A 14631-nucleotide genomic window follows, 5' to 3' on the forward strand; every position below is an offset into this window, starting at 1 on the left:
ATCTTAGGGATATGGCCGGCAGCCAGAATAGAGTTGACTATGGAAGCAATTGGTTTGGCAATGGCTGGGGCACCAAGTCTTAGGAACTTAGATTGCAGTAAGTCAGGTCCACATTGGCTGCTTCGTTTTAGTTTGAGGAGCGCTTGTGTAATCTCCTCTTCGGATACTGGGACAAATGACAGGCTCATTTTAGGGTCTTTTGACCCCCCATCTGCTACGGTGACCAGGTGTTTGCGAGTAGTGGGGCAGACACTAGGCCCTCCCCTTCCAGATGTCAGAGAGGAAGTGCCCAACATTTAGTCAGTCCCAGTCTGGAGATTGAAGAGACTGGTAGGGCTGTGAGCCTCTCCCATCAGGGATGAGCGTGCCCACTCCCAGCCCTTGGGGCTTGGGGAGCATCTGATCGATATAGGACCCTATACTACCAACGGGATCCAGAACCATCCTTAGGACTGAATCCTTGGAAACCCTGCACCGCTGTATCACCATCATGTGCAGTGACTGCAATAAAGCCCTGGTTCTTTTATATATCTGTCTGAATGTCAGTCCCTGGGCAGATGGAAAGTATGCTTTGGTGGAGGCTGATCTCTGGAACCCTGGAGCCCACTACAACTGGAGGCACGAGCACCATGAAAGAATCTCAAGGATTACCAAAAGCCTGTCCTGATCTCCATCACATCGCAGATCAACTCGGCTCTACTAACCCTCACAGGTATGCGCACCAACAACCCTTGTAGTCAGCAGTACATCTCCTAGAGGGTGGGGGTAACAGTGCTACACATTATACCGTCAATCCTTTATCTGCTCTACTTGTCTGAAGGTTTAGTGCTGTAATAATAGACGAAGAAGAAAATGTACTTTTAAAAAATAGGATAGTGGAGGGGAAAAAAAAACAACTTGACCAATTTGAAAGAAAAAAACCTATAACGCAAAGGAAAAAGGAAAAAACCTATAACGCAAAGGAAAAGGGCAAAAACCTAGTGTGGTCTGTGGGGGAAAAGGAACAATCTCCACTCCAAAGGTTTGGAACTCACAAGAGATTTCCTTGACTGAGCGTTTAAAAATGGATCAGATGAACTAGCTCCTGGACATCCTCTCTGTCTTCCTGAACATCATCTCGATTGGGATTCAGAGCAAATGTGGAGAGAAGGATAGAGGGATAGTAAACTTAGTGTGCACTGTATCAACATTTTTAAAAGCTCAGTTTGAGTACACCAGATTCGCAAACAGTGGAAGCCTGATCTCACCGCTGTGGCACTTGATACAGACTCCCGTGTCACATGGTTGTTCACTCTTGTGTCGTGGTACAAGAGTGGTATATATAGCTGCTCATCCTAGGATTTATCCCTAATACTATATTAGTGCACCTATCAGGATATATCTTGCTTTAGGTGAGGGACACTCACCCTGCCATTTGTGTTTACATATCCATCTACTACACAGAAGCATATATCACATTTTGATAATCTACTGATTCAGCTACTCAATATATATCCTTTACGTTGATCCGATTATTCACAGGAGTGAATCAGAAGCTCCATATTCATATGTGCCCAGACCTCACCACTGGGGGTTTTAACCTATCACTGTATATACTGTAGTTATTCACGTCTAGTGAGTTATGTGTGTTAATAAAGTTTTGCTATATTTGTTTTTATCCCTAGAGGCTGTTTTTGCTTTGATTAGAGTGTAGTCTTGTGGTTATTGATACCAGTATATCAGTTATGTAGCCTAGGTGATTTACACTTATATACAGAATGACTGCACTTGGAGACCAATAGGTCTGGCCTTATTTGATGTCACATTATTTGGATGAGTGCAACTATTAGGGAACCCTTTCTAACCCTTCTGTGGTCACATGCGTTGTATTTGTTCACAATTTCCCTTATGCGCCTCCTTGGTTTTTATTGCCCACAAGACTTCACAGATTACTATGGTAGAGCGGTTATTTTTTTCTTTCTATTTTTGCCTGAAGCTGGGATATCCTTAAAACCTGACCCGTTGGTGGGGGGGAGGGGGGGGGAAGGACTGGAGTTGAGCAACACTGGCTTAACCCCCAGCTGGAAGAGGGGCGCACGACACTGCTCTGGCAGCATTCTGTGGAGAGATTGTTTGCTGAAAATGTGCCTCTGTGGGAAGTTAAAATGGCCATTGCCATGTACACTCATTAACAAAACAGGTTGCCATGGTAACAACCAAAGCCGGTGAAGTAATAGATGGGAGCGCTCCCCTTTTTAAAAAAAAAAAAATGAATAAAAGCAAGATATAGAATGTCAATAATTTGTTTTGTGGTGGGGGCTGGGAGTATTGCTGCATTAAATGGGATTTTGAAATAACTTCAAGTTCACTAATTCCCATGTACTTCAGATAAAGCTCTGGTGCCACAAATAATTTATTTTAGGTCATAGGAGATTTGAGAATATGAATTGTTTAATATGATGGGCTGCTACGGAGATTGTTATGTACAAATGTGTTCGGTTTTCCCCCCTTTCTTACTAATTCATTGGCAATTTGACTATTTTTGTAATGGTTCTACGTTGACTAAAGTCATTGTATTTTCTTCTGAATTCTGCATTGAAAGAAGGAACGTTGGTTTAATTTCCCCCGGAATTCTGTTGTCTGATTGTTGCCTGTTGCATGTATTATTTCGCACTGTAGCCACGCTAACACTGACCTTTGTCCCAAAAGAGCTCTTCTGATAAAGCTGTCATTCTGCATCTCTCATTGTTCTGCTTTGGCAGGCGTGTTACTGCAGGGTCTAATTAGGATGCGCTCAGCCAAAGTTGTGGCAGGACTGCAGGCCGCCTTGGGTCAGGTCTGCCTCTTCAGTTTTGCTAGGCAGCCCCTTGTGTTTCATAGCGTTTTATCATTAAACATGCCCAGGATGGCATTCTGCATGAAGTGTGCCTGCTCTCTGCTCGCATGCCCTAATCACACAACCCATTGTCCTGTCTGCCTCTAGAAATATCCTGTATATTCTTTATCCGGCTTCAGAATAAGAGTCTGGTGGATAAAGCTCCCGTGTTGCCTTGTTTACATATTTGTAGTAAGTCTTTTTTCGTGTAAATCACATCATTGTGAAATAGTTTTTGGAAATTGAGCTAATAAAAGACGGTTTTAGGGCTCAGCACAGATGTACATCAACTTGCAATTTCTCACATTTACAGTATATCTGCACATTAGCTTTTGAAGAATCTCTTATAGATGACTGACTTCATGAATAAGTATTCTGACGCTTCGTACACTTGTGCCGCTATATATAAATACAACTATACACACACTCTAACAGCTATTTTTGTATGCAGTGGAGGAGCTAGGTATTTCTGCACCCGGGGCAAGTTCCACTAACTGTGCCGCCCCCCCATATTTATTTTTATAGAACACTACACACTCCTCTACGCTCCCATTTTCTCTCCCCCTAACTCACATTCTCCCCCTCCCCGACATTCTCTCTCCTCCTCCCCCCATTCACTTCCCCCCTCCCCCATTCACTTCCCCCCTCCCCCATTCACTTCCCCCCTCCCCCCATTCACTTCCCCCCTCCCCCCATTCACTTCCCCCCTCCCCCCATTCACTTCCCCCCTCCCCCCATTCACTTCCCCTCCTCCCCCCCCATTCACTTCCCCCCCTCCCCCCCATTCACTTCCCACCTCCCCCCATTCACTTCCCCCCTCCCCCCATTCACTTCCCCCCTCCCCCCCATTCACTTCCCCCCTCCCCCATTCACTTCCCCCCTCCCCCCATTCACTTCCCACCCTCCCCCCCCCCATTCACTTCCCCCCTCCCCCCATTCACTTCCCCCCTCCCCCCATTCACTTCCCCCCCTCCCCCCCATTCACTTCCCCCCCTCCCCCCCATTCACCTACCCCCCTCCCCCCATTCACTTACCACCATTCACTTCCCCCCCCATTCAATTACCACCATTCACATCCCCCCCATTCAATTCCCCCCTCCCCCCCATTCACTTCCCCCCTCCCCCCCATTCACTTCCCCCCTTCCCCCACCTCATTCACTTCCTCCCCCTTCCCCCACCTCATTCACTTCTTCCCCTCCCCACATATACTTCCTCTCCCTTCCCCCCATTCCTCCTCCCCCTTCTCCCTCCCCCAATTCCTCCCCCCATTCTCTCTCCCCCTCCCTCCTCCTCTGCTTCTATCCTGCTCTCTCCTCTTACCAAACTGCTGCACTGTGCTCACCCTCCCTTCTGCCTTCTGTTTGCATGGATGAGCATTGTCACTTAATGCAAATGTATTGCTACATGCTGTTTTGAAGCTTTCGCCTTTGAAATGGGAGACCATGGCTGTATCCCTTACGCCGTGTGTGCCCACTTCTCCATGTCAACATGGGGGTCCTCCGAAGCGTAGTGACCCACCTCATCTCATTGTGACTTTTGGGGTAACATATTTAATGTATTCTATTTATTTTGTCACGTTTTAGAAGCATATATTTTGTAAGCTTAAGTTGTAGATACTGTACATGGAGTAGTCGCCATTCCTTGTGTTTTTTTTTGTTTTTTTTAATCCACAATTTTTTTGTATGGATGGCAAGCAAGGGGTCTCTGGAGCTGAACAGCATTGTTCATTTCAGCCCTGGAGACCCCCAAGTACCCGAGCTATTTCCACGTTTTAATCTCATGTTATGTGGGCCAATAGCAAGTCGCAACGCCATCCGTCGCAGCTTCTTCGTGGCCTGCGGGACCGGAGAGATTTACATATGTGGAAGTACCAGTGCTACCTTGCCCGATTATGTATCTTGGGAAACCAGGGGCTTGGGGGAGACAGCAGTTTTATGTATTATATCCACTTACAGTACGTTTATTTTGGACATTTGCTAGCACGGATCGGCGCTCTCTTGTCTACACATGAACGGCGGAAATGTTAAATATCGCTTGACCCAGACTTGTAACCAAATGGGGTCATGCAGAAGGTCTCCATTTGCGGGAGTACAATGATGACTCCTCATCTCAGAAAATATCAGCTGCTGCTGCTGCAGCGGTGGAAGGGTTAAACCCAATGACTTGATGGTCCCTGTCTATTTACAAACACACAATCCCAGCTAGCTCTAACCCCAAAACCCACCACATTATATCTATCTATCTCAAAAGGAGTGCTACTGGCCATGGCCAAATGTATACAACACCAATGTGACGAAATATATAGTAAATAGTATACAGTTATATACTTCAATAATAATATTCTCGTGAGTAAAAGTCATTTAGTTAAACCCTTTGGCCAAAGTGTTATAAAGTAAGAGAAAAGTGTACCGGGCGCGTCTATGTAAGAGTGAACAAAGTGCAAACTCGCATAAATAGTGTAATCACTAAAAATACAATGTGGTAGTGGTAGTGTACAAATAATAATAATGTGATTGTAATTAGTGTGATTAACAACCACCACCAAGTGTACCTAAATAAAATGACTAATACAACAAATGTGATAAAATGAGCTGCTCAAAAAACCCTTATATTGGACCGTTCGCTAGTCCAAAAATAGTAATGTTCTTTCTTGCTGGTAAGGGGAGCGCTTCCAGCAAGCTCTAACACCAAAACCCACCACATCATATACATACATACACATATCTATATCTATATCAAAAGGAGAGCTATTGAGAGTGGCCAAATGTATGCAACAAAAGACAGAAATGCCCAATGCTACATCCAATGTGACAAAATACAGAGTAAAATACTTCAATATTCTCGTGATTAAGGGTCATTTAGCTAAACCCTTTGGCCAAAGTATGGACAGACCTACTGCGGTCATTCTCCCTCCAACAGAGGTAAAAGAGAAGTTTCACAGTTTAGTGTTAGGCCTCGGCCAAGCTTCCCGCTGGCGTGCTGAGGCGCGCTGAGGCTCAGGGAAAGCGGGTGCTTTCCCTGACCTTGCGGGTGCTTTCCCTGCGCGCCGTCAGGGGGCGGGCCAGTGACGTCACAGAGCTGGTTCGCCCTCATTGGGCGAACCGCTCACGTGACTGGCCCTGCGCTCCGGCAAGCGCTTGAATTTTAAAATTGCCTAAGACCTACGCTTCCGCGCGCTTGCGGAAGCGTAGGCGAGCCCGTACTAAAGCCGCTCTCATTGCGGCTGTAGGGGCTCACAGGTAAGTGCAAGCGCGGCTCAGCGCGTAAGCGCTGACCAAGGCCGAGGCCTTAGGAGCTGCAAATTTGGTTATGCCTTGATGCGTCTTACAGGCTTATAATGCTTTGGCCAAAGGGTTTAACTAAATTATCCTTACTCATGAGAGTATGATTATTGAAGTATTTAACCATATACTATGTACTATATATTTTGTCACATTGGATGTAGCATTGGGCTTTTCTGTCTCAATCTATTTAGTTCAGTTCTTTGTTGGGTTTCTAATGAGTGTTTTCAGTCACATACTAATCATTCAAGGATATTTTTAACCAGAATGCAGCCATGTAACTTTTTGTCGCATTTAAAGAACAGCTGTACATTTCACATAATCAACAATTAGATAATCACAGCCCCTTTTCTAAAATGGGGAACTATTATAAAGCTCGATGATTAGCTGTGTACAAAGTGCAGCGGGAACTAGTTTGATAATTTTTTTAAATATGAGGTTTTTTTTTTTTTAAATCAAACCACACATTTACCTTCTTACATTTTGGTCTGTTTCGCCTATGTTCAGTACCATGCATAACGCAGATAGACAGGGTGCAGAGGACCAGAGGAGACCCTCCTGGCATATCTTGCTTCTAAGCTTTTGGGACTCCCTAACTTACCAATAGCTTCTTGTGTTACTCATTGCGTTTACCTTCAAAATTAAAGCTCTCCAAAGTGGTGTCTTACTGTTACATTTCATAATAACTTAATAACATCTGATCAGAGGGGTTCTCATTTACTGGATACCTTGACATTTGGTCATGGCTTAATTTGTTTTGCCCTCACAATTGTATAATTTTCAGCAGTGGTGCTCAACTCCAGCCCTCAAGCCCCCTAACAGTTTAGGTTTTAACGATATCCCTCTTCAGCACAGGGATGTAAGCTGTCAATCATTTGGTGCTCCTGTTACAAAGCTGTAAAAATCCTCATTGTGTGCTTAACTAAATAGCCGTTTTTCAGTTTCAATCAATCTTTCCGTCTGTGTAACTCAGCAGCTACAATCTATCCGGATATTACGAAGGTAAGATTGACTATTGTTGCAGTTTGTAGCTCAAACTTCTGGGAACATTGGCAACAAATATGTTGTGCTGCTGGTGAGGTGTGCTAAGACCTGCTATAGAAATCAAAGCATGCCGTATATTAAAACTCATTAAAAAAAGCATTGAATTTAAAAAATAAAAAAAACTCACTAATCTAATACTACAGAACTGATTTATTAAAAAAAAAAAAAAAATAACAATAAGATTTCACATGTTTTGTTGCTTTCATTACCCATGGAGATTGTGGTAGCAGATTCTATAGATATTTTCAAAAATAGGTTGGTTATCTTTTTAGAAAGGAGAGGTATAGTATACAGGGATATACCAAATGAGTAAACATGGGAAGGATGTTGGACCAAAGAGTAATCTGATCTATTGGACCCAGGAAGGAATTTATTTTTCTCCCTTATGAAATATCATAGGATTGGGTTTTTTGTTTACCTTACTCTGGATCAATATTCTGTAAAATCAAATATAGGATAAGTATCAGTCATCTACATTTAGCATAGGTTGAACTTGATGGACATATGTCTTTTTTAAACATCATCTACTATGTAGCTATGGATTTCATATGGGGCACTGAAGTTCTCCCACTTTTCTTTATTTACTTTGTTCCAAACGCTTATAGGAAACAGCAATCTTGAAATCGTGTTTAAGCATTGAGGTCAGCCTAAAGCAAGCATGTATTAAACGCTTCTGTGATCATGGACCTAATCAGGACTAGGAAGTTAAAGCATTTAAAGAATTATGTCCTGATTAAGGCATCACCATCTTTGATTATATGAATTTGAGAATGCTGTTTATCAGTAACATTTAACTAATGTAATCATTTTAATTTTAGGGTCCATGGTTCCATTTTCAATGCGGATTTTACATGCTGAGCTTCGTCAGTACCTTGCAAATCCTCAGGAATCTCTTGACCGATTGCACAATATGAAAACTATTTGTCTACAGGTAAGCATAATGGTAAACAATGTATGGGGACGTGCCATAATGGGCATGTCTGTTTCATACAGTATATGCAAAGATTTAACCTCTTAAACTGGGTGCAACATATTCTTTTGTTCATATTGCCTGTCAGTCCACATTTAATTTTCTTCTCTCAATGCATAAGTTCTACATGTTTGTGTGAACGTCTATATGCGAGTGTGTTGTATTGAGAGGGCTAAAACAATATCAGCCAGGTCCCCTTATTGGTGGCAATATATCAGTCTACCATGGTAGAAATTGCACCTGATCTATAAAAGGGCAACATCCTATTGGCAGCAAAATTATTCTTGGATAATTCTGATGTTTGAACCAACTTGGCCGAACAGAGATTTCTATATAGGGCCCTGCAAAAGATACAATACATACTGTAAATACACAAACACACACACACACACACACACACACACAGACCTGTGAATGTAAATACAGAACTACAGAGACACAAACCAATAACAAAATCCAGGTCATTACCCTTTTGAACCTACCACGTGTGCGGACTGTGGAACTCTGTATCTCTGTGCTCCAATCATAAGCTGCAGTTTGTTAGTCGCTTCCATGAAGCAGAGCTGCCGTGGGACGGGCATACAGCCACGCTGGTGATGAGTGGTGGCGTTCCAGACATTAAAACCGAGGGGGAAGGAGTAATTGATTGGCAAGAGTGTGTTAGCAGCCTGATATTTTCATTGAGTGCTCTACTCTTTGACAAAGTGCCAACAAGGCGCGAAACGCATAGGAGTGTTTTTTTCACCCTGTTTTGGAGATGTGCCAATACATTTTCCAAATATTGCCGGTTCCAGCCCTTGATTTTTCATATTGCTGTGCACCGCCTTCCCGTCTCTTCCGCTTCATAACTGCTCCGATTAAGCTATGATTCTCATCTAATCACATATTTTTCACACGTGCATCATTTATACATATTTGAAAGTAGCTATAGAAGTATAACTTCATACTGTACATATGATATATATTGATTACTCGAGATTGGTTTTACTTTATGAAATCTCAGGATATTTAGTCTTTTTCAGAAGCATTCTTTTCTAATTCTTATTGAAGAAAAGGGCAAGATAATATTTATAGTGGATAATTGTATGGTTTCAAACACACAGAAGCAAGTAGTTACATGCGGTTGAAAAACCTATGTTACACTAAATTGACGGAGATAATCATCCTATGTTTATATTAAACCAGAGGAAGGCAACCAAATAAACCCCAGTTAAAAAATGTTTCCAGTGAGGAGAAAAAAAATATTTCCTAACTCTAGTAATGGCAACCATATTTCTCCCTGGATCAACATCTTTCATATGTTTACTTACTTGGTATAACGTGGTATACCTAGTTTCTATGGGTTGTAAACCCCATACTTGCGCTAAAGAACCCTTTCCTGCTAGTGAAATCTCCTTTCCTCCGATCACATTGGATGACCCGTGTCACTTTTACCGTCCTTCGGATTAAAAGCTACCTTGAAAGAAAGCCCTCCGTTATTCGCCGAAATCCGTCCCAAAACCGCCGTCGGATTGCGTATCCAATGCTAATCCGCAGTGGTGAGCATCAGATTCCGATGTCGGACAATGCGCTCAGCGGACCGGCGGATAGAGCGGATCACCTGTATTGCCAAGTCTGTTGTCTACAAGCACACTTTAATCCTTCTCCATCAAGTACAATCATAACCCTGCAGTGCTTAAAATCATCTGTAGTGCTTTGCAGATTGCGTAACACTACTTAAAACTACATCATTTGAACCATAGTTACATAGTCATTAAATGTTTTCAGTGAAATAGTGATTCCTGTATACAGAGGTATATGTCAACAGTACTGTGTGACTGGGCAAGCCACCATACATTGCCCAACCTTGAGTGCCAAATATTGGATTGTGAACTCTTTGGGACAAGGCATGCATTTATGTCTTTATATAGCGCCATTAATGTACATAGCGCTTCACAGTAGTAATACACGTGACAATCATATACACACACATATACACACTACATGTATGACCCTTACTATACTAAATGTGTGTGTGTATATATTGCACTAATGTCTTAATAGGTGCTTTATTCATGATGTGTACAGGAGTTGGAGAGTCCTGTTGAGGTTGAACAATTAGTTGTGTAAACAGGTGAACAAAGAGGCGCGAACAGCTTAATAAGGAGTGAATAAATAATAATAGTATAAATGATGAAATTAAATAGATGTGATGACCAAAAAAACCCCCAGCTCAAACCTCACTGGTGGGACCTGTTTCACGGGTTCCAAAGTTTAGAAGTATCTCAGAACATCCAGGGGGAGCATATAGTGGGTTGAGAAAACAAAACAAGATACACAAATTTAAGTGCAGACGTATTACAATAAGTGGATAAATGTGGCAGTGTCTTGGCTCATATAGCTGTTCTACTCACAGGACTAAAGTGTATATATAAGCAGTTGGCAAATAGGGTTGCCACCCTTGAAGGTATAAAGGCACCGGACCACCTATCGATACTCCGTCAGCATATACCGCAATGTGCTAATATAATAAAAGCATTGATCACAAATTGTGAGTAGGAGATGTCCCGAGCAGCTCACCGCCTCCCTGGGTCATCAGGCTGGATGCCACGGCACTGTATCCTCGATCGGAGCCTGCCTCTGTGCGCCCGTCTGATCCTCTGACGTCACGGCTGCAGGTTTGGTTCAGCTATGGGTCGCCTCCAAGACCAAAATAGGTCTGCTGGTTTACTCTACGCGTTTCGCCCAGCTACCAGGAACTGTTCTTGGTAGCTGGGCGAAACGCGTAGAGTAAACCAGCAGACCTATTTTGGTCTTGGAGGCGACCCGTAGCTGAACCAAACCTGCAGCCGTGACGTCAGAGGATCAGACGGGCGCACAGAGGGATGCTCCGATCGAGGATACAGTGCCGTGGCATCCAGCCTGATGACCCAGGGAGGCGGTGAGCTGCTCGGGACATCTCCTACTCACAATTTGTGACCAATGCTTTTATTATATTAGCACATTGCGGTATATGCTGACGGAGTATCGATAGGTGGTCCGGTGCCTTTATACCTTCAAGGGTGGCAACCCTATTTGCCAACTGCTTATATATACACTTTAGTCCTGTGAGTAGAACAGCTATATGAGCCAAGACACTGCCACATTTATCCACTTATTGTAATACGTCTGCACTTAAATTTGTGTATCTTGTTTTGTTTTCTCAACCCACTATATGCTCCCCCTGGATGTTCTGAGAGGTTGAACAATTAACAGTAGCAAGAAAAGTACTAGTAATTTCTCTAATGGTGTACTGTATACAAAATATTTCCTGAGTTTGTTCACGAAGTGTCCCAGTGTGAAGGTAAAATTCAATGTGGTAAAGGAGGAGTTAAAATGGAAATTATATATATTTTGTAAAACACACCTAAACTCTATACATTGTTAAACATAAAAGCAGAACTCCCCACTCCCTCCCCCCCAAAAAGTGTAAAGCTCTTCTGTGATTACCTAACCTACAGGGACCATCCCCACCCCCATTCCCGGTACAATTAATTCATATTTTGTGTACATTCTTTAAAATCTACAAACACGGCCCCAGAGGTCACTAATAGAAACCGCAACGTAGTCATCCGATGGTAACGTTGCTTTCGATTGGCTGCTGGAGTGAGCCTGTAGCCATTTTGTTTCCGGCCGGCAGATATTTGACCTCATGCCGTTTTTATCGCGGGACCAGGAATTCCTGGAGGTTGGGGCACCATGGTCCTGCTCCTGTGTAACTCCTGATTCAGATACGAAAAAAATATATATTGCAGCGTGGATTGCTGTTTTAAAGGGGCACGCCACTTTTTTTTTAACATATCTCATTTAATGTTACGTGAGTCAAGGACTCCCCAGAGCCTATCCAGGGTCCCCCTTGTTACTACTAAGATATTTCATTATTATTTTTGTGCCGGTTTCTGACAATATGGCCGCAGAGTCAACACTAGCCACAATGTCATCTCTCAATGACACAGGTTTCTATTGGCCGCCTGCATGAGGCTAATCCAGGTAGCCATTTTGTAGAATATATTCATAATCATGTATTATATCATTATTTTGTAAGTATCTTTATCTGCAATCGCGGGCTCCCCTGAGTTCAGGGAATCGTGGATCAGGTCGGGAATGGACTAATTGGGGGATACGACCAGCCTAGGAATGGAAGCCACACACACGAATGAAGCAAACTCCGGAAAAAAAATAAGGAGCTGCGGATCTAGAATAAACACAAAAAAATGAGGCCAGATGTTAGCCTTCAGTGCATTGTCATGTTGGGTGATACTAGACTTAAAGAACATGGAAATATGAAAAAACCGGAGGCCTAATTTGAGACTAAGCAGTACAAGCGAAACGTACGTCGGCGATTGATAACGTCATTACGTCATAGGGGAGGAACATGTGCTCTTGATCGGAGCACTTCCATCCCCAGTAGCTCCTCACATGGGGCTGCGCTATTTTAGTACCGTGCATAAAGGTTTTTGAATAGCAAACGTACCCCTGGCTGATATATTTGAGCATCCTGCATGCAGCTGAAGGTGCCCAGCCCCCTCTTAAGAGGTATGTTTGCTATTAAAGGACGAAGAGAAAAAAAGGGGGAGCAAAGGATTAGAGGAGATTGACCTATATTAACAGTACTAAGATGACTTCATAGCATATCTAGCTGTTTAATAAAGGTGTGGTGATGAAATGACAGTAGTTTGTAGTCAAATACTCACACGGCCCTGTGTGAGCACATATGTGTAAAGGTATCTTGCTTCTGGTAGCTACTTCTTAGCCCAAAAGACTGATAATGTTCAGATGGAAATGGAGGGGGGGGGGGTTAGAATAATACTCATAAATAACTTACACGGCCATGTGTAAGCTCAATCCTGGGAGAGAATAATATGGGGTTGCCTCTGATGGACCCGTCCGTGGTGCTTCCCGTGGCAACGTGTAATCAGCTGCTGGCGGGCAGAGTATTGGCTGGCGGTTCCCCTTCCCTCACACGTTCCAATCCTCCCCCCCTCCCCGATTCAGGAAACGAGGATGTGTGGGGTGAAAGGATAGCAGGGCGTCAGTGACAGTCTTCAGTCAAGATGAAAATTTTATTGAACATATAAACAGAAAAAAACTCACAAAATGAAGTTTAAAACACCCCGTGGCACTCCTATCAGCGTGGCTGCAGGTCGCCTTCCAGCTACGCTGTCTTCCGTGTCCGGATTCAGAAGTGATGGGGACTTCTGACGCGGCTGTGCTTCCACTTGCTACGGAGGCCTCCAATGTCCAAAATGATGTGATGAATTAGAGCTCTAAGGCGACCTGCAGCCACGCTGATAGGAGTGCCACGGGGTGTTTTAAACTTCATTTTGTGAGTTTTTTTCTGTTTATATGTTCAATAAAATTTTCATCTTGACTGAAGACTGTCACTGACGCCCTGCTATCCTTTCACCCCACACATCCTCGTTTCCTGAATCGGGGAGGGGGGGAGGATTGGAACGTGTGAGGGAAGGGGAACCGCCAGCCAATACTCTGCCCGCCAGCAGCTGATTACACGTTGCCACGGGAAGCACCACGGACGGGTCCATCAGAGGCAACCCCATATTATTCTCTCCCAGGATTGAGCTTACACATGGCCGTGTAAGTTATTTATGAGTATTATTCTAACCCCCCCCCCCCCCCCTCCATTTCCATCTGAACATTATCAGTCTTTTGGGCTAAGAAGTAGCTACCAGAAGCAAGATACCTTTACACATATGTGCTCACACAGGGCCGTGTGAGTATTTGACTACAAACTACTGTCATTTCATCACCACACCTTTATTAAACAGCTAGATATGCTATGAAGTCATCTTAGTACTGTTAATATAGGTCAATCTCCTCTAATCCTTTGCTCCCCCTTTTTTTCTCTTCGTTCTCCTATACCCTGAGGGTTTGGATACCCCTCTCTGGGGTCGAGCAGAGGAACTCATCGCAAGCTACGGATCCCACTGTGAAAGACTACATCATTGGTTTTGGGATAAGTATTTTACTGTATTCTCTACCCTGTACTAATATCCTAAGGTAAGCGCCCGGTTTTTTGTCTGCACTTCACCTGCTATTAAAGGACGAATGTATTCCATGATCCATATTTGTGGACGTTACATGTAAACAGGCACTACTTGTGCACTGTTATAGCAGCTACTGATGCTCCTAAGATCTATTGAGTCTTGTGACACCTGGCATACGCAGGTGTTCACTGTGACTACTTACCATAGAGCGCATCTGTCCACACCCTTACTGAGGGTACTCACTATATCACTCACCATATAACTGTGGTGGGGACATCAGTACTACTCTAGCTATTTTGGGCAGCTGTGTATTCTACTAGTACTATTCTTAGGAGTTCAGACAGTATAGCGACCACTATCGAGTATTCATTCGTCCTATTTTAAATTCGCTGTATACTGGCTCATAATAGTATTTCACTTGATCCACAGCGTTCCCTCCAATATTTTATCATTCTGAGT

At 43.4% G+C, this 14631-nt stretch overlaps 1 protein-coding gene across 2 annotated transcripts in view; it reads left to right on the plus strand.

Annotated features, from left to right (window-relative positions):
* Nucleotides 1–14631, plus strand: part of TRAPPC12 (trafficking protein particle complex subunit 12) — a 125860-nt gene that overhangs the window by 65277 nt on the left and 45952 nt on the right. For both annotated transcript variants that reach the window (XR_012801196.1, XM_075598284.1), the window contains exon 6: nt 7998–8110. Coding sequence is in view for 1 of the 2 variants with exons in the window: in XM_075598284.1 (XP_075454399.1) it covers nt 7998–8110 (113 nt within the window). In the remaining variant the exon portion in view is untranslated. The remainder of the gene's footprint in view (nt 1–7997; nt 8111–14631) is intronic.

Source organism: Ascaphus truei, chromosome 4 (assembly GCF_040206685.1).
Source record: "Ascaphus truei isolate aAscTru1 chromosome 4, aAscTru1.hap1, whole genome shotgun sequence".
Taxonomy (NCBI): domain Eukaryota; kingdom Metazoa; phylum Chordata; class Amphibia; order Anura; family Ascaphidae; genus Ascaphus; species Ascaphus truei.